Source organism: Engystomops pustulosus, chromosome 4 (assembly GCF_040894005.1).
Source record: "Engystomops pustulosus chromosome 4, aEngPut4.maternal, whole genome shotgun sequence".
In the NCBI taxonomy this organism is placed as follows: Eukaryota; Metazoa; Chordata; class Amphibia; order Anura; family Leptodactylidae; genus Engystomops; species Engystomops pustulosus.
The window spans coordinates 1598395-1619115 of NC_092414.1; the positions used below are offsets into that span (position 1 = coordinate 1598395).

A 20721-nucleotide genomic window follows, 5' to 3' on the forward strand; every position below is an offset into this window, starting at 1 on the left:
AGTATTATAGTAGTTATATTCCTGTACATAGAGGGCAGTATTATAGTAGTTATATTCCTGTACATAGGGGGCAGTATTATAGTAGTTATATTCCTGTACATAGGGGGCAGTATTATAGTAGTTATATTCTTGTACATAGGGGGCAGTATTATAGTAGTTATATTCTTGTACATAGGGGGCAGTATTATAGTAGTTATATTCCTGTACATAGGGGGCAGTATTATAGTAGTTATATACCTGTACATAGGGGGCAGTATTATAGTAGTTATATTCTTGTACATAGGGGGCAGTATTATAGTAGTTATATTCTTGTACATAGGGGGCAGTATTATAGTAGTTATATTCCTGTACATAGGGGGCAGTATTATAGTAGTTATATACCTGTACATAGGGGGCAGTATTATAGTAGTTATATTCTTGTACATAGGGGGCAGTATTATAGTAGTTATATTCTTGTAAATAGGGGGCAGTATTATAGTAGTTATATTCCTGTACATAGGGGGGCAGTATTATAGTAGTTATATTCCTGTACATAGGGGGCAGTATTATAGTAGTTATATTCCTGTACATAGGGGGCAGTATTATAGTAGTTATATTCCTGTACATAGGGGGCAGTATTATAGTAGTTATATTCTTGTACATAGGGGGCAGTATTATAGTAGTTATATTCTTGTACATAGGGGGCAGTATTATAGTAGTTATATTCTTATACATAGGGGGCAGTATTATAGTAGTTATATCCCTGTACATAGGGGGCAGTATTATAGTAGTTATATTCCTGTACATAGGGGGCAGTATTATAGTAGTTATATTCCTGTACATAGGGGGCAGTATTATAGTAGTTATATTCCTGTACATAGGGGGCAGTATTATAGTAGTTATATTCCTGTACATAGGGGGCAGTATTATAGTAGTTATATTCCTGTACATAGGGGCAGTATTATAGTAGTTACATTCCTGTACATAGGGGGCAGTATTATAGTAGTTATATTCCTGTACATAGGGGGCAGTATTATAGTAGTTATATTCCTGTACATAGGGGGCAGTATCATACAAGTTATTGTGATTGCCAGTATCTGGGGTCTCTGTGGTCTTGGGGTCTGGTTGATCTCTGCTCATTATCTCTGACATGTTGATCTACAATCTCTGACCCTCATTACGCCGTCACCTTTCGCTCGCAGCTCTGGATATTGATCCCCGCTCTCCAGTGACGTAATGATCGGACAGACGATGATTTTGATCTCTTCAAAGTATGAGATGTTTCCCGGTGTCTTCTCCTCTGCGCAGTGTGAGCCCCCGGGAGGTCCTGTTCCCTTGTCTATCACCGCGGATGACACGACGGAGGCTCCACCCACAAAGCGTTTATAACCCCATCGCCGGTGGTATCGTCACCCAGAGAGCGGCCGCACTGCAGGAGACATGAAGGTAAGTGTCAGGCAGGGAGACATCTCCACCTGCAGCGCAGTGACCTTTACTCCGCTGTGCCGGTGCCGGGGGGCGGCCGGTGAGATTTTCTCCCAAGTCTCCTCCGGTTTTATGTTTTTGGTCCAACTTATTTTCTAACTTTTTGCTTCCTGCTCCGCACTTTTCCCCTGAAGACAGAGACAGAGGTGCAGGAGGGACAGAGAGGTAAAAGTAGGCTCAGGCAGATGGAGACGCAGCGAAGAGGAGTGCAGGAGAGATGGAGACACGGGGGGTGAGGGGTGCGCAGGGGAGACTAAGATGCAGGGATGCACAGAGCAGGGAAGAGGGGCACAGGGTAATATGAAGACACAGATACGAGGGGCACATGGGGAGACAAACGCAGGGAGAGATGGAGGCAGAAATGGAGAAGCAGAGGCAATTTTTCTAACTTTTTGCTTCTTGCTCTGAACTTTTCCCCTAGAGACGGAGACCGAGATGCAGGAGGGACTGAGAGATAAAAGCAGACGCAGGTAGAAGATTGAAAGACAGGGAGCGAGGGGTGCAGGGAAAGATGGAGACGCAGGAAAAGAGGGGAGCAGGACAAGATGGAGACACAGGGGAGAGGGGGCAGGACGAGATGGAGACTCTGGGAAAGAGGGGCGCAGGGAAGAGTGGTGCAGGGAGAGACGGAGATGCAAGGAAAGAGGAGCACACACAGGGAAGAGGGGCGCAGGACGAGACGGAGACGCAGGGGAGAGGGGCGCAGGACGAGACGGAGACGCAGGGGAGAGGGGCGCAGGACGAGACGGAGACGCAGGGGAGAGGGGCGCAGGACGAGATGGAGACGCAGGGGAGAGGGGCGCAGGACGAGACGGAGACACAGGGGAGAGGGGCGCAGGACGAGACGGAGACGCAGGGGAGAGGGGCGCAGGACGAGACGGAGACGCAGGGGAGAGGGGCGCGGGACGAGACGGAGACGCAGGGGAGAGGGGCGCGGGACGAGACGGAGACGCAGGGGAGAGGGGCGCGGGACGAGATGGAGACGCAGGGGAGAGGGGCGCAGGACGAGACGGAGACACAGGGGAGAGGGGCGCAGTATGAGACGGAGACGCAGGGGAGAAGGGCGCAGGACGAGACGGAGATGCAGGGGAGAGGGGCGCAGGACGAAATGGAGACGCAGGGGAGAGGGGCGCAGGATGAGATGGATACGCAGGGGAGAGGGGCGCAGGATGAGATGGATACGCAGGGGAGAGGGGCGCAGGACGAAATGGAGACACGGGGGAGAGGGGCGCAGGACGAGACGGAAACGCAGGGGAGAGGGGCGCAGGACGAGACGGAGACGCAGGGGAGAGGGGCGCAGGACGAGACGGAGACACAGCGGAGAGGGGCGCAGGACGAGACGGAGACACGGGGGAGAGGGGCGCAGGACGAGACGGAGACACGGGGGAGAGGGGCGCAGGACGAGACGGAGACGCGGGGGAGAGGGGCGCAGGACGAGACGGAGACGCGGGGGAGAGGGGCGCAGGACGAGACGGAGACACGGGGGAGAGGGGCGCAGGACGAAATGGAGACACGGGGGAGAGGGGCGCAGGACGAAATGGAGACACGGGGGAGAGGGGCGCAGGACGAGATGGAGACACGGGGGAGAGGGGCGCAGGACGAGATGGAGACTCTGGGAAAGAGGGGCGCAGGACGAGATGGAGACTCTGGGAAAGAGGGGCGCAGGGAAGAGTGGTGCAGGGAGAGATGGAGATGCAAGGAAAGAGGAGCACAGGATGACACAAACAGGGAAAAGGGGCGCAGGACGAAACTTAGACACAGGGGAGAGTGGTGCAGGGAGAAACGGAGATGCAGGGAAAGAGGGGCACAGGACAAGATGGAGACGCAAGGAAAGAGGGGCGCAGGATGAGATAGATACGCAGGGAAGAGGGGGGCAGGACGAGACGGAGACACAGGGGAGAGGGCGCAGGACGAGACGGAGACACAGGGGAGAGGGCGCAGGACGAGACGGAGACACAGGGGAGAGGGGCGCAGGGAGAAACGGAGATGCAGGGAAGAGGGGCGCAGGATGAGACGGATACGCAGGGGAGAGGGGGCAGGATGAGATGGATACACAGGGGAGAGGGGTGCAGGATGAGATGGATACACAGGGGAGAGGGGTGCAGGATGAGATGGATACACAGGGGAGAGGGGCGCAGGATGAGATGGATACACAGGGGAGAGGGGCGCAGGATGAGATGGATACGCAGGGAAGAGGGGCGCAGGATGAGATGGATACACAGGGGAGAGGGGTGCAGGATGAGATGGATACGCAGGGGAGAGGGGCGCAGGATGAGACAGACGCAAGGAAAGAGGGGCGCAGGATGAGATGGATACGCAGGGGAGAGGGGCGCAGGACGAGACGGAGACACAGGGGAGAGGGGCGCAGGATGAGATGGATACGCAGGGGAGAGGGGCGCAGGACGAGACGGAGACACAGGGGAGAGGGCGCAGGACGAGACGGAGACACAGGGGAGAGGGGCGCAGGACAAGACGGAGACACGGGAGAGGGGTGCAGGACGAGACGGAGACACAGGGGAGAGGGGTGCAGGACGAGACGGAGACACAGGGGAGAGGGGCGCAGGGAGAAACGGAGATGCAGGGAAGAGGGGCGCAGGATGAGACGGATACGCAGGGGAGAGGGGGCAGGATGAGATGGATACGCAGGGGAGAGGGGCGCAGGATGAGATGGATACGCAGGGGAGAGGGGCGCAGGATGAGATGGATACGCAGGGGAGAGGGGCGCAGGATGAGATGGATACGCAGGGGAGAGGGGCGCAGGATGAGATGGATACGCAGGGGAGAGGGGCGCAGGATGAGATGGATACGCAGGGGAGAGGGGCGCAGGATGAGATGGATACGCAGGGGAGAGGGGCGCAGGATGAGATGGATACGCCGGGAAGAGGGGCGCAGGGAGAAACACAAGGACGGAGGGGCGCAGGGTGAGGTGGAGATGCAGGGGGAGACACAGGGGAAGATGGGTTCGGGGAGATGGAGACACAGGAAGAGGGATAAGGGGGAGACAAAGGCGCGGGGGGGGGGGGCTGAGGTTTTCTTTGATCCTTGCTCAGATTTTGATAGTTTATAAAGTTGTGCTGATTCTCCTGTACTTGGCTCCGCACATAAATCCCCGGTACAGATGGATGTGACCTCAGTGACTTGTATAGAGCGAAGGTCAGGGGTCGCCCATCAGGAGCCTAATCCACCCTAATTACACCTGTCACCATCTAATACGAGTATTGATTAACCCCTTGTCACCTGCTCATCCCCAGTCATGACATGTAATGATCTAACAGCCGGAAAGACATGAAGCAGAGGGATAGAGAATAGCCAGGGGCAGGATGATGGGAGTGATGGCAGATTAGATTGTCAGCTCCTGGGGTCAGGGATGATGGGAGTGATTACATTCTGAGCTCCTGGGATGATGGGAGTGATGTTCCTCTCTTGCAGGACTCTGGTCCCCGCGCTGCATGTGCCCTGATCCTGCTGATGAGCAGCTCTGTCTTCCCCAGCTCCGGGGGTCTCCCACAGGTAGGACGACTCTCATCATCCGTTGCTCGCTCTTCTCTGCAATTTCTTAATCTCTTCCCATATTTCTTTTCTATGTGGCCAGAATCATTTCCAGAGACGGAATTGGACCCCGCAGGCGATGCTGTACCTGAAGGGGGCGCGTGAGTGCCGCGGATCATGGGGGGCACCTACCTCTACTATTGGGAGGGGGTGGATGAGAGTCATGTGACCTGGCAGTGGTAACGCTCTTCTCTCTGTCCTGCAGAAGGTCGTCGCTTCATCTCCGATGAGAGTCAGAGGAAGGATCTGTACGACCGCCTGCAGCTCGGTAACCCCCCCCCCTCCCCCCATCATAGAACATGTGTATATATATATATATATATACTGCACAGACCAAGAGTCTAGACACCTTCTCATCCAAATCATGGAATTATATTCTTACCCCGGAGAATCTCTTATATTCCAGCTCCTTGTGCTGTGATCGCTGCTCTGCACAGTCTGGGCTTCTCTCCAGAGATACAAGAGGTAGTCACCTGGAGAGATACAAGAGGTAGTCACCTGGAGAGATACAAGAGGTAGTCACCTGGAGAGATACAAGAGGTAGTCACCTGGAGAGATACAAGAGGTAGTCACCTGGAGAGATACAAGAGGTAGTCACCTGGAGAGATACAAGAGGGAGTCACCTGGAGAGATACAAGAGGGAGTCACCTGGAGAGATACAAGAGGGAGTCACCTGGAGAGATACAAGAGGGAGTCACCTGGAGAGATACAAGAGGGAGTCACCTGGAGAAATACAAGAGGGAGTCACCTGGAGAGATACAAGAGGGAGTCACCTGGAGAGATACAAGAGGGAGTCACCTGGAATGGTCTCCATCAGTCTTGGAGGTTTTCCCAGAAATGTTCAGCACTTGTTGCCCTTCTGCCTTCACTCTGTGGTCCATCTCATCCCAAAGCATCTGGACTGGGTTCAGGTCTGGTGACTGTGGGGGCCAGGTCATCTGGTGTAGCCCCCACCACTCTTCTTCTTGGTCACATAGTCCTTACACAGCCTACAGTGTCACCAGCACAGCCCCCACACCATCACACCTAACAGTGTCACCAGCACAGCCCCCCACACCATCACACCCAACTGTGTCACCAGCAAAGCCCCTCACACACCATCACACCCAACAGTGTCACCAGCAAAGCCCCCCACACCATCACACCCAACAGTGTCACCAGCAAAGCCCCCCACACCATCACACCCAACAGTGTCACCAACACAGCCCCCCACACCATCACACCCAACAGTGTCACCAGCACAGCCCCTCACACACCATCACACCCAACAGGGGCACCAGCAAAGCCCCCCACACCATCACACCCAACAGTGTCACCAGCACAGCCCCCCACACCATCACACCCAACAGTGTCACCAACACAGCCCCCCACACCATCACACCCAACAGTGTCACCAGCACAGCCCCTCACACACCATCACACCCAACAGTGTCACCAGCAAAGCCCCCCACACCATCACACCCAACAGTGTCACCAGCAAAGCCCCCCACACCATCACACCCAACAGTGTCACCAACACAGCCCCCCACACCATCACACCCAACAGTGTCACCAGCACAGCCCCCCACACCATCACACCCAACAGTGTCACCAGCAAAGCCCCCCACACCATCACACCCAGCAGTGTCACCAACACAGCCCCCCACACCATCACACCCAACAGTGTCACCAGCACAGCCCCCCACACCATCACACCCAACAGTGTCACCAGCACAGCCCCCCACACCATCACACCCAACAGTGTCACCAGCACAGCCCCCCCACACCATCACACCCAACAGTGTCACCAGCACAGCCCCCCACCCCATCACACCCAACAGTGTCACCAGCACAGCCCCCCACACCATCACACCCAACAGTGTCACCAGCAAAGCCCCCCACACCATCACACCCAACAGTGTCACCAGCACAGCCCCCCACACCATCACACCCAACAGTGTCACCAGCAAAGCCCCCCACACCATCACACCCAACAGTGTCACCAGCACAGCCCCCCACACCATCACACCCAACAGTGTCACCAGCACAGCCCCCCACACCATCACACCCAACAGTGTCACCAGCACAGCCCCCCACACCATCACACCCAACAGTGTCACCAGCACAGCCCTCCCCCACACCATCACACCCAACAGTGTCACCAACACAGCCCCCCACACCATCACACCCAACAGTGTCACCAGCACAGCCCCCCACACCATCACACCCAACAGTGTCACCAGGACAGCCCCCCCCCCACACCATCACACCCAACAGTGTCACCAGCACAGCCCCCCACACCATCACACCCAACAGTGTTACCAACACAGCCCCCCACACCATCACACCCAACAGTGTCACCAGCACAGCCCCCCACACCATCACACCCAACAGTGTCACCAGCATGAGAACCTCTTCAGGTGACTACCTCTTGGATCTCTTCAGGTGACTACCTCTTGGATCTCTCCAGGTGACTACCTCTTGTATCTCTCCAGGTGACTACCTCTTGTAACTCTCCAGGTGACTACCTCTTGGATCTCTCCAGGTGACTACCTCTTGTATCTGTGGAGAGAAGCCCAGACTGTGCAGAGCAGCGATCACAGCACATGGTCCTGGAGTACAAGAAATTCTCCGGGTCTTACACTGTTTGCTCTATAATTCCACATGTGATAAGTCAGTGCTGACGCCTCAGTGCGAATCTACAATTATTATAGTCAGGAAAATACAGAAAACTCTGAGTGAGAAGGTGAGAGCAGACTCCTCCTCTGTCCTGTATAATGTATGATATACTATGTGTAACATGTAACAGATCCCAGGACAGGTAACAGATCCCAGGACAGGTAAAAGATCACAGGACAGGTAACAGATCACAGGACACGTAACAGATCCCGGGACAGGTAACAGATCACGGGACACGTAACAGATCACGGGACAGGTAACAGATCACAGGACAGGTAACAGATCCCAGGACAGGTAACAGATCCCAGGACAGGTAACAGATCACAGGACAGGTAACAGATCCCGGGACAGGTAACAGATCCCGGGACAGGTAACAGATCACAGGACACGTAACAGATCCCGGGACAGGTAACAGATCCCAGGACAGGTAACAGATCCCAGGACAGGTAACAGATCACAGGACAGGTAACAGATCACGGGACAGGTAACCGATCCCGGGACAGGTAACAGATCCCGGGACAGGTAACAGATCCCAGGACAGGTAAAAGATCACAGGACAGGTAACAGATCACAGGACAGGTAACAGATCACAGGACAGGTAACAGATCCCGGGAAAGGTAACAGATCCCAGGACATGTAACAGATCCCAGGACAGGTAACAGATCACGGGACAGGTAACAGATCACGGGACAGGTAACAGATCCCGGGACAGGTAACAGATCACAGGACACGTAACAGATCCCGGGACAGGTAACAGATCCCAGGACAGGTAACAGATCACAGGACAGGTAACAGATCACAGGACAGGTAACAGATCACGGGACAGGTAACAGATCACGGGACAGGTAACAGATCCCGGGACAGGTAACAGATCCCAGGACAGGTAAAAGATCACAGGACAGGTAACAGATCACAGGACAGGTAACAGATCACGGGACAGGTAACAGATCCCGGGAAAGGTAACAGATCCCAGGACATGTAACAGATCCCAGGACAGGTAACAGATCACGGGACAGGTAACAGATCACAGGACAGGTAACAGATCACAGGACAGGTAACAGATCACAGGACAGGTAACAGATCCCGGGAAAGGTAACAGATCACAGGACATGTAACAGATCCCAGGACAGGTAACAGATCCCAGGACAGGTAACAGATCCCAGGACAGGTAACAGATCCCAGGACAGGTAACAGATCCCAGGACAGGTAACAGATCCCAGGACAGGTAACAGATCACAGGACAGGTAACAGATCCCAGGACAGGTAACAGATCCCGGGACAGGTAACAGATCCCGGGACAGGTAGCAGATCCCGGGACAGGTAACAGATCCCGGGACAGGTAACAGATCCCGGGACAGGTAACAGATCCCGGGACAGGTAACAGATCCCGGGACAGGTAACAGATCCCGGGACAGGTAACAGATCCCGGGACAGGTAACAGATCACGGGACAGGTAACAGATCACGATACAGGTAACAGATCACGGGACAGGTAACAGATCACGGGACAGGTAACAGATCACGGGACAGGTAACAGATCACGGGACAGGTAACAGATCACGGGACATGTAACAGATCACGGGACAGGTAACAGATCCCGGGACAGGTAACAGATCCCGGGACAGGTAACAGATCCCGGGACAGGTAACAGATCCCGGGACAGGTAACAGATCCCGGGACAGGTAACAGATCCCGGGACAGGTAACAGATCCCGGGACAGGTAACCGATCCCGGGACAGGTAACCGATCCCGGGACAGGTAACCGATCCCGGGACAGGTAACCGATCCCGGGACAGGTAACCGATCCCGGGACAGGTAACCGATCCCGGGACAGGTAACCGATCCCGGGACAGGTAACCGATCCCGGGACAGGTAACCGATCCCGGGACAGGTAACCGATCCCGGGACAGGTAACAGATCCCGGGACAGGTAACAGATCACGGGACAGGTAACAGATCACGATACAGGTAACAGATCACGATACAGGTAACAGATCACGGGACAGGTAACAGATCACGGGACAGGTAACAGATCACGGGACAGGTAACAGATCACGGGACATGTAACAGACCACGGGACATGTAACAGACCACGGGACATGTAACAGACCACGGGACATGTAACAGACCACGGGACATGTAACAGACCACGGGACATGTAACAGACCACGGGACAGGTAACAGATCACGGGACAGGTAACAGATCACGGGACATGTAACAGATCACAGGTAACAGATCACAGGACAGGTAACAGATCACAGGACAGGTAACAGATCACAGGACAGATAAGACTGTAACCCCCATCATCACTAATGTCTTTCTTTGCACATTCATTACCCAAATTGTCTTCCAGAAACACGAAGCCGAAACTCCAGCCCCATCTCCATATCAGAGGCGGCCGCCATGTTCCTCAGCTCCCTGCAGAAAGCCCAGGAGGAAGGTACAATCTCCGCCTCATCTTATACTACTACTACACCCACACTACACTCACTACACACCACATTCACTTACTACACACACACTCAGGGCCGGACTAAGGATGGTGGGGGCCCTTGGGGGTCCTTCCAACAATGTTTTTGGAAGTATACAGCCCCCTGTAGTATATAGCCTGCCTGACCCCCTGTAGTATACAGCCTGCCTGACCCCCTGTAGTATACAGCCTGTCAGTCCCCCTGTAGTATACAGCCTGCCAGCCCCCATGTAGTATACAGCCTGCCAGCCCCCATGTAGTATATAGCCAGCCAGCCCCCCCTGTAGTATATAGCCTGCCTGACCCCCTGTAGTATACAGCCTGCCAGCCCCCATGTAGTATATAGCCAACCAGCCCCCATGTAGTATATAGCCTGCCAGCCCCCTGTAGTATACAGCCTACCAGCCCCCTGTAGTATACAGCCTACCAGCCCCCTGTAGTATATAGCCTGCCTGACCCCCTGTAGTATATAGCCTGCCTGACCCACTGTAGTATATAGCCTGCCAGCCCCCCTGTAGTATATAGCCTGCCAGCACCCCTGTAGTGTATAGTCTGCCAGACCCCTGTAGTATACAGCCACCAGCCCCCTGTAGTATACAGCCTGCCAGCCCCCTGTAGTATACAGCCTACCAGCCCCCTGTAGTATATAGCCTGCCTGACCCCCTGTAGTATATAGCCTGCCTGACCCACTGTAGTATATAGCCTGCCAGCCCCACTGTAGTATATAGCCTGCCAGCCCCCCTGTAGTATATAGCCTGCCAGCACCCCTGTAGTGTATAGTCTGCCAGACCCCTGTAGTATACAGCCACCAGCCCCCTGTAGTATACAGCCTGCCAGCCCCTTCTAGTATACAGCCTGCCAGCCCCCTGTAGTATATAGCCTGCCTGACCCCCTGTAGTATACAGCCTGCCAGCCCCCCTGTAGTATATAGCCTACCAGCCCCCTGTAGTATACAGCCTACCAGCCCCCTGTAGTATACAGCCTGCCTGACCCCCTGTAGTATATAGCCTGCCTGACCCACTGTAGTATATAGCCTGCCAGCCCCCCTGTAGTATATAGCCTGCCAGCACCCCTGTAGTGTATAGTCTGCCAGACCCCTGTAGTATACAGCCACCAGCCCCCTGTAGTATACAGCCTGCCAGCCCCTTCTAGTATACAGCCTGCCAGCCCCCTGTAGTATATAGCCTGCCTGACCCCCTGTAGTATACAGCCTGCCTGACCCCCTGTAGTATACAGCCTGCCAGCCCCCATGTAGTATATAGCCTGCCTGACCCCCTGTAGTATACAGCCTGCCAGCCCCTTCTAGTATACAGCCTGCCAGCCCCCTGTAGTATACAGCCTGCCAGCCCCCTGTAGTATACAGCCTGCCAGCCCCCTGTAGTATACAGCCTGCCTGACCCCCTGTAGTATACAGCCTGCCAGCCCCCATGTAGTATACAGCCTGCCAGCCCCCATGTAGTATATAGCCTGCCTGAGCCCCTGTAGTATATAGCCTGCCAGCCCCCCTGTAGTATATAGCCTGCCAGCCCCCCTGTAGTATATAGCCTGCCAGCCCCTCTGTAGTATATAGCCTGCCAGCCCCCCTGTAGTATATAGCCTGCCAGCCCCCCTGTAGTATATAGCCTGCCAGCCCCTCTGTAGTATATAGCCTGCCAGCCCCCCTGTAGTATATAGCCTGCCAGCCCCCCTGTAGTATATAGCCTGCCAGCCCCTCTGTAGTATATAGCCTGCCAGCCCCCCTGTAGTATATAGCCTGCCAGCCCCCCTGTAGTGTATAGCCTGCCAGCCCCCTGTAGTATACAGCCTGCCAGCCCCCTGTAGTATACAGCCTGCCTGAGCCCCTGTAGTATACAGCCTGCTTGACCCCCTGTAGTATACAGCCTGCTTCACCCCCTGTAGTATACAGCCTGCTTGACCCCCTGTAGTATACAGCCTGCTTGACCCCCTGTAGTATATAGCCTGCTTGACCCCCTGTAGTATACAGCCTGCTTGACCCCCTGTAGTATACAGCCTGCTTGACCCCCTGTAGTATACAGCCTGCTTGACCCCCTGTAGTATACAGCCTGCTTGACCCCCTGTAGTATACAGCCTACCAGACCACTGTAGTATATAGCCTACCAGACCACTGTAGTATACAGCCTGCCAGCCCCCTGTAGTATATAGCCTGCCAGCCCCCCTGTAGTATATAGCCTGCCAGCACCCCTGTAGTGTATAGCCTGCCAGACCCCTGTAGTATACAGCCTGCCAGACCCCTGTAGTATACAGCCTGCCAGACCCCTGTAGTATACAGCCTGCCAGACCCCTGTAGTATACAGCCTGCCAGACCCCTGTAGTATACAGCCTGCCTGAGCCCCTGTAGTATATAGCCTGCCTGAGCCCCTGTAGTATATAGCCTGCCAGCCCCCCTGTAGTATATAGCCTGCCAGCCCCCCTGTAGTATATAGCCTACCAGACCACTGTAGTATATAGCCTACCAGACCACTGTAGTATACAGCCTGCCAGCCCCCTGTAGTATATAGCCTGCCAGCCCCCTGTAGTATATAGCCTGCCAGCCCCCCTGTAGTATATAGCCTGCAAGCACCCCTGTAGTATACAGCCTGCCAGACCCCTGTAGTATACAGCCTGCCAGACCCCTGTAGTATACAGCCTGCCAGACCCCTGTAGTATACAGCCTGCCAGACCCCTGTAGTATACAGCCTGCCAGACCCCTGTAGTATACAGCCTGCCAGACCCCTGTAGTATACAGCCTGCCAGACCCCTGTAGTATACAGCCTGCCAGACCCCTGTAGTATACAGCCTGCCTGAGCCCCTGTAGTATATAGCCTGCCAGCCCCCCTGTAGTATATAGCCTGCCAGCCCCCCTGTAGTATATAGCCTGCCAGCCCCCCTGTAGTGTATAGCCTGCCAGTCCCCCTGTAGTGTATAGCCTGCCAGCCCCCTGTAGCATACAGCCTGCTTGAGCCCCTGTAGTATACGGCCTGCTTGAGCCCCTGTAGTATACAGCCTGCTTGACCCCCTGTAGTATACAGCCTGCTTGACCCCCTGTAGTATACAGCCTGCTTGACCCCCTGTAGTATACAGCCTGCTTGACCCCCTGTAGTATACAGCCTGCTTGACCCCCTGTAGTATACAGCCTGCTTGACCCCCTGTAGTATACAGCCTGCTTGACCTCCTGTAGTATACAGCCTGCCAGCCCCCCTGTAGTATATAGCCTACCAGACCACTGTAGTATATAGCCTACCAGACCACTGTAGTATACAGCCTGCCAGCCCCCTGTAGTATACAGCCTGTCAGCCCCCTGTAGTATACAGCCTGCCAGCCCCATAGTATATAGCCAGCCAGCCCCCTGTAGTATATAGCCAGCCAGCCCCCCTGTAGTATACAGCCTGCCAGCCCCCCTGTAGTATATAGCCTACCAGACCACTGTAGTATATAGCCTGCCAGCCCCCTGTAGTATACAGCCTACCAGCCCCCTGTAGTATATAGCCTGCCAGCCCCATAGTATATAGCCAGCCAGCCCCCTGTAGTATATAGCCAGCCAGCCCCCCTGTAGTATACAGCCTGCCAGCCCCCCTGTAGTATATAGCCTACCAGACCACTGTAGTATACAGCCCCCAGCAGAATTTAGCCGTCAGTCCCCTGTAGAAAATGGGCACAAAATAAACCTCATGCTTACCTCACCTTCCCTTCCAGTGATCCCACAACGCTGGCTCTTCCTCGCTGAAGATGCAGCTGCCATCGCTGGGGGGATCGCCGATGCAGTGTTTGGGCAGCAGCATGTAGCGTTCAGACGGCGACAGCGTGAAATCATCACTCGCCGCTGGCGTCCCATCACAACCTGCTGCCGGCACAACAGTGTATTGGCGAACTCCCCCAGCAATGGCAGCTGTGTCTCACTGACGCAGCTGACATCCTAGACGCCAATGTGCGATGCGGGCGACACGGGATGCTGCGCTTCGCACACGGACACAGTCAGCGACTCAGCTGAGCTGAGTTGCTGATTGTTGGGAAACTGGTGGGGGCCCCTTAAAAAGTGAAAGTGGTGGGGGCCCCGGGGCTAGAGCCCCAGGAGCCCCTCCTTTAATCCGGCCTTGCACACACTACACACCACACACACACACACACACACCACACACACACTCACTACACACCACACACACTCCCCATGAAAGCAACCAAAACCTGCACTGGATCCACCACCAATATATATATATAATATTTTATTTAAATAAACAATTCACAGAAAAATAAATAATACACACAAAAACACCAGACACTCGTCTATCACCCAAGTTCCCATACAGTATTCCAGACCAGTGTCCAGGATCACAGTGTCTAAATCCCCTCCCAACCTAACACCCCAACACCAACACCCCAAAACCACCCAACCTATATACACATATGAACTACAACCTTCACCTCGAGGAGAGAGGGCAGACTAAGGGACACTAAGGAGAGAGGCCCTCCCCGTGCCCAGCCTCTCATACTCCAGAGAGCGCACCTTCACCAGGAGGGGAGAGGACAGACTAAGGGACACTAAGGAGAGAGGTCCTCCCCGTGCCTAGCCTCTCATACTCCAGAGAGCGCACCTTCACCAGGAGGGAGAGGACAGACTAAGGGACACTAAGGAGAGAGGCCCTCCCCGTGCCCAGCCTCTTATACTCCAGAGAGCGCACCTTCACCAGGGGGGGAGAGGACAGACTAAGGGGCACTAAGGAGAGAGGTCCTCCCCGTGCCCAGCCTCTCATACTCCAGAGAGCGCACCTTCACCAGGGGGGAGAGGACAGACTAAGGGACACTAAGGAGAGAGGTCCTCCCCGTGCCCAGCCTCTCATACTCCAGAGAGCGCACCTTCACCAGGAGGGGAGAGGACAGACTAAGGGACACTAAGGAGAGAGGTCCTCCCCGTGCCAAGCCTCTCATACTCCAGAGAGCACACCTTCACCAGGAGGGAGAGGACAGTCTAAGGGACACTAAGGAGAGAGGCCCTCCCCGTGCCAAGCCTCTCATACTCCAGAGAGCACACCTTCACCAGGGGGAGAGGACAGACTAAGGGACACTAAGGAGAGAGGCCCTCCCCGTGCCCAGCCTCTCATACTCCAGAGAGCGCACCTTCACCAGGAGGGGAGAGGACAGACTAAGGGACACTAAGGAGAGAGGTCCTCCCCGTGCCCAGCCTCTCATACTCCAGAGAGCGCACCTTCACCAGGAGGGGAGAGTACAGACTAAGGGACACTAAGGAGAGAGGCCCTCCCCGTGCCCAGCCTCTCATACTCCAGAGAGCGTACCTTCACCAGGGAGGAGAGGACAGACTAAGGAACACTAAGGAGAGAGGTCCTCCCCGTGCCCAGCCTCTCATACTCCAGAGAGCGCACCTTCACCAGGAGGGGAGAGGACAGACTAAGGGACACTAAGGAGAGAGGCCCTCCCCGTGCCCAGCCTCTCATACTCCAGAGAGCGCACCTTCACCAGGAGGGGAGAGGACAGACTAAGGGACACTAAGGAGAGAGGTCCTCCCCGTGCCCAGCCTCTCATACTCCAGAGAGCGCACCTTCACCAGGAGAGGAGAGGACAGACTAAGGGACACTAAGGAGAGAGGTCCTCCCCGTGCCCAGCCTCTCATACTCCAGAGAGCGCACCTTCACCAGGAGAGGAGAGGACAGACTAAGGGGCACTAAGGAGAGAGGTCCTCCCCGTGCCCAGCCTCTCATACTCCAGAGAGCGCACCTTCACCAGGAGGGGAGAGGACAGACTAAGGGACACTAAGGAGAGAGGCCCTCCCCGTGCCCAGCCTCTCATACTCCAGAGAGCGCACCTTCACCAGGAGGGAGAGGACAGACTAAGGGACACTAAGGAGAGAGGCCCTCCCCGTGCCCAGCCTCTCATACTCCAGAGAGCGCACCTTCACCAGGAGGGAGAGGACAGACTAAGGGACACTAAGGAGAGAGGCCCTCCCCGTGCCCAGCCTCTCATACTCCAGAGAGCGCACCTTCACCAGGAGGGAGAGGACAGACTAAGGGACACTAAGGAGAGAGGCCCTCCCCGTGCCCAGCCTCTCATACTCCAGAGAGCGCACCTTCACCAGGAGGGGAGAGGACAGACTAAGGGACACTAAGGAGAGAGGTCCTCCCCGTGCCCAGCCCCTCATACTCCAGAGAGCGCATCTTCACCAGGAGGGGAGAGGACAGACTAAGGGACACTAAGGAGAGAGGTCCTCCCCGTGCCCAGCCTCTCATACTCCAGAGAGCGCACCTTCACCAGGAGGGAGAGGACAGACTAAGGGACACTAAGGAGAGAGGTCCTCCCCGTGCCAAGCCTCTCATACTCCAGAGAGCGCACCTTCACCAGGAGGGGAGAGGACGGACTAAGGGACACTAAGGAGAGAGGTCCTCCCCGTGCTCAGCCTCTCATACTCCAGAGAGGGCACCTTCACCAGGAGGGGAGAGGACAGACTAAGGGACACTAAGGAGAGAGGTCCTCCCTGTGCCCAGCCCCTCATACTCCAGAGAGCGCACCTTCACCAGGAGGGGAGAGGACAGACTAAGGGACACTAAGGAGAGAGGTCCTCCCCGTGCCCAGCCTCTCATACTCCAGAGAGCGCACCTTCACCAGGAGGGGAGAGGACAGACTAAGGGACACTAAGGAGAGAGGTCCTCCCCGTGCTCAGCCTCTCATACTCCAGAGAGGGCACCTTCACCAGGAGGGGAGAGGACAGACTAAGGGACACTAAGGAGAGAGGTCCTCCCCGTGCCCAGCCCCTCATACTCCAGAGAGCGCATCTTCACCAGGAGGGGAGAGGACAGACTAAGGGACACTAAGGAGAGAGGCCCTCCCTGTGCCCAGCCTCTCATACTCCAGAGAGCGCACCTTCACCAGGAGAGGAGAGGACAGACTAAGGGAAACTAAGGAGAGAGGCCCTCCCCGTGCCCAGCCTCTCATACTCCAGAGAGTGCACGTCACCAGGAGGGAGAGGACAGACTAAGGGACACTAAGGAGAGAGGCCCTCCCCGTGCCCAGCCTCTCATACTCCAGAGAGCGCACCTTCACCAGGGGGAGAGGACAGACTAAGGGACACTAAGGAGAGAGGCCCTCCCTGTGCCCAGCCTCTCATACTCCAGAGAGCGCACCTTCACCAGGAGGGAGAGGACAGACTAAGGGACACTAAGGAGAGAGGCCCTCCCCGTGCCCAGCCTCTCATACTCCAGAGAGCGCACCTTCACCAGGAGGGAGAGGACAGACTAAGGGACACTAAGGAGAGAGGCCCTCCCCGTGCCCAGCCTCTCATACTCCAGAGAGCGCACCTTCACCAGGAGGGGAGAGGACAGACTAAGGGACACTAAGGAGAGAGGTCCTCCCCGTGCCCAGCCCCTCATACTCCAGAGAGCGCATCTTCACCAGGAGGGGAGAGGACAGACTAAGGGACACTAAGGAGAGAGGTCCTCCCCGTGCCCAGCCTCTCATACTCCAGAGAGCGCACCTTCACCAGGAGGGAGAGGACAGACTAAGGGACACTAAGGAGAGAGGTCCTCCCCGTGCCAAGCCTCTCATACTCCAGAGAGCGCACCTTCACCAGGAGGGGAGAGGACGGACTAAGGGACACTAAGGAGAGAGGTCCTCCCCGTGCTCAGCCTCTCATACTCCAGAGAGGGCACCTTCACCAGGAGGGGAGAGGACAGACTAAGGGACACTAAGGAGAGAGGTCCTCCCTGTGCCCAGCCCCTCATACTCCAGAGAGCGCACCTTCACCAGGAGGGGAGAGGACAGACTAAGGGACACTAAGGAGAGAGGTCCTCCCCGTGCCCAGCCTCTCATACTCCAGAGAGCGCACCTTCACCAGGAGGGGAGAGGACAGACTAAGGGACACTAAGGAGAGAGGTCCTCCCCGTGCTCAGCCTCTCATACTCCAGAGAGGGCACCTTCACCAGGAGGGGAGAGGACAGACTAAGGGACACTAAGGAGAGAGGTCCTCCCCGTGCCCAGCCCCTCATACTCCAGAGAGCGCATCTTCACCAGGAGGGGAGAGGACAGACTAAGGGACACTAAGGAGAGAGGCCCTCCCTGTGCCCAGCCTCTCATACTCCAGAGAGCGCACCTTCACCAGGAGAGGAGAGGACAGACTAAGGGAAACTAAGGAGAGAGGCCCTCCCCGTGCCCAGCCTCTCATACTCCAGAGAGTGCACGTCACCAGGAGGGAGAGGACAGACTAAGGGACACTAAGGAGAGAGGCCCTCCCCGTGCCCAGCCTCTCATACTCCAGAGAGCGCACCTTCACCAGGGGGAGAGGACAGACTAAGGGACACTAAGGAGAGAGGCCCTCCCTGTGCCCAGCCTCTCATACTCCAGAGAGCGCACCTTCACCAGGGGGGAGAGGACAGACTAAGGGACACTAAGGAGAGAGGCCCTCCCGTGCCCAGCCTCTCATACTCCAGAGAGCGCACCTTCACCAGGAGGGAGAGGACAGACTAAGGGACACTAAGGAGAGAGGTCCTCCCCGTGCCCAGCCTCTCATACTCCAGAGAGCGCACCTTCACCAGGAGGGAGAGGAGAGACTAAGGGACACTAAGGAGAGAGGTCCTCCCCGTGCCCAGCCTCTCATACTCCAGAGAGCGCACCTTCACCAGGAGGGAGAGGACAGACTAAAGGGACACTAAGGAGAGAGGTCCTCCCCGTGCCCAGCCTCTCATACTCCAGAGAGCGCACCTTCACCAGGAGGGAGAGGACAGACTAAGGGACACTAAGGAGAGAGGTCCTCCCTGTGCCCAGCCTCTCATACTCCAGAGAGCGCACCTTCACCAGGGGGAGAGGACAGACTAAGGGACACTAAGGAGAGAGGCTACCACACACAGAGCCGGAGAGGGTGGGTTACAGACGCCTGTGATAACTGTTACAGCTGAGTACAATAAATTACCAATATCCAGAGGTCCGTTTGTATGTAAGTCAGGTGTTCTTAAGTAGGGGACTGCCTGTGGATCTTCCTCCAGGAGCTCAGGAGCACAAGCACAGAGCAGCTGCACACCCCACACACCCTCTGCTGACGAGCTCCAGAGCTGCGCTCACTATTCTGCTGCTGTGTGTACAATGCTATTGATGTATCTCTGTGTTGCAGCGGAGGACGGAGCTCTGGATCAGGACGGGTTCCTCCCGGATCCGATCTTCAGCTGGTGACTTGTCCTTGTGTGGTTCCCGTGTGTTATCTCTCAGCTGTATCCTGGGCCCGGGTGACGCTCCGATGTGATCATGTGACCAGCGGGTGCACCGACGCTTCGCTTCCTCATTACCTTCTCTGCAGATCAGCAACGACCCGGACAATTATCTGTGTCAGGTTTTCTATGGACAAATGTCACAGAATAAAGAAAATGTCACATATTTTGGTTACAACATAAAGTCTCTGATTGTTACTAATGTGTATAATAGCCGAATACAGACTAATACGCTCTCCTCCTCCTCCTCCCCGCTCCTCCTCCTCTGTCGTCCTCCTCCTCCTCCTCCTCCAGACTCCTCTGTCCTCCTCCTCCTCCTCCAGACTCCTCTGTCCTCCTCCTCCTCCTCCAGACTCCTCTGTCCTCCTCCTCCTCCTCCAGACTCCTCTGTCCTCCGCCCTCCTCCTCCAGACTCCTCTGTCCTCCTCCTCCTCCTCCAGACTCCTCTGTCCTCCTACTCCTCCTCCTCCAGACTCCTCTGTCCTCATCCTCCAGACTCCTCAGTCCTCCTCCTCCTCCTCCTCCTCCTCCTCCTCCAGACTCCTCTGTCCTCCTCCTCCTCTGTCCTCACTCCTCCTCCCCGCTCCTCCTCCCCGCTCCTCCTCCTCCTCCTCCAGACTCCTCTGTCCTCCTCCTCCGGACTCCCTCTGTCCTCCTCCTCCTCCTCCAGACTCCACTGTCCTCCTCCTCCTCCTCCAGACTCCACTGTCCTCCTCCTCTGTCTTCCTCCTCCTCCTCCTCCTCCAGACTCCTCCTCATCCAGACTCCTCTGTCCTCCTCCTCATCCAGACTCCTCTGTCCTCCACCTCCTGCAGACTCCTCTGTCCTCCTCCTCCTCCAGACTCCTCTGTCCTCCTCCTCCTCCTCCAGACTCCTCTGTCCCCCTCCTCCTCCAGACCCCTCTGTCCTCCTCTTCCTCCAGACCCCTCTGTCCTCCTCCTCCGGACTCCCTCTGTCCTCCTCCTCCAGACTCCACTGTCCTCCTCCTCCTCCTCCAGACTCCACTGTCCTCCTCCTCCTCTGTCTTCCTCCTCCAGACTCCTCCTCCTCCAGACTCCTCTGTCCTCCACCTCCTGCAGACTCCTCTGTCCTCCTCCACCTCCTGCAGACTCCTCTGTCCTCCTCCTCCTCCAGACTCCTCTGTCCCCCTCCTCCTCCTCCAGACTCCTCTGTCCCCCTCCTCCTCCAGACCCCTCTGTCCTCCTCTTCCTCCAGACCCCTCTGTCCTCATCCTCCTCCAGACCCCTCTGTCCTCCTCCTCCTCCAGACTCCTTTGTCCTCCTCCTCCTCCAGACCCCTCTGTCCTCCTCCTCCTCCAGACTCCTGTGTACTCCTCCAGACTCCTCTGTCCTCCTCCTCCTCCAGACTCCTCTGTCCTCCT

At 56.1% G+C, this 20721-nt stretch overlaps 1 protein-coding gene across 1 annotated transcript; it reads left to right on the top strand.

Annotated features, from left to right (window-relative positions):
* The first annotated feature begins 1345 nt into the window (after positions 1-1345).
* LOC140125898 (spexin prohormone 1-like) lies at positions 1346-19528 on the top strand. The gene is made up of 6 exons (XM_072144785.1): positions 1346-1425; positions 4894-4974; positions 5057-5114; positions 5219-5281; positions 10024-10110; positions 19247-19528. Exons 1-6 carry the CDS (start codon positions 1420-1422, stop codon positions 19303-19305), a joined length of 354 nt encoding a protein of 117 aa, XP_072000886.1. The 5' UTR covers positions 1346-1419; the 3' UTR covers positions 19306-19528.
* The last annotated feature ends 1193 nt before the right edge of the window (positions 19529-20721 follow it).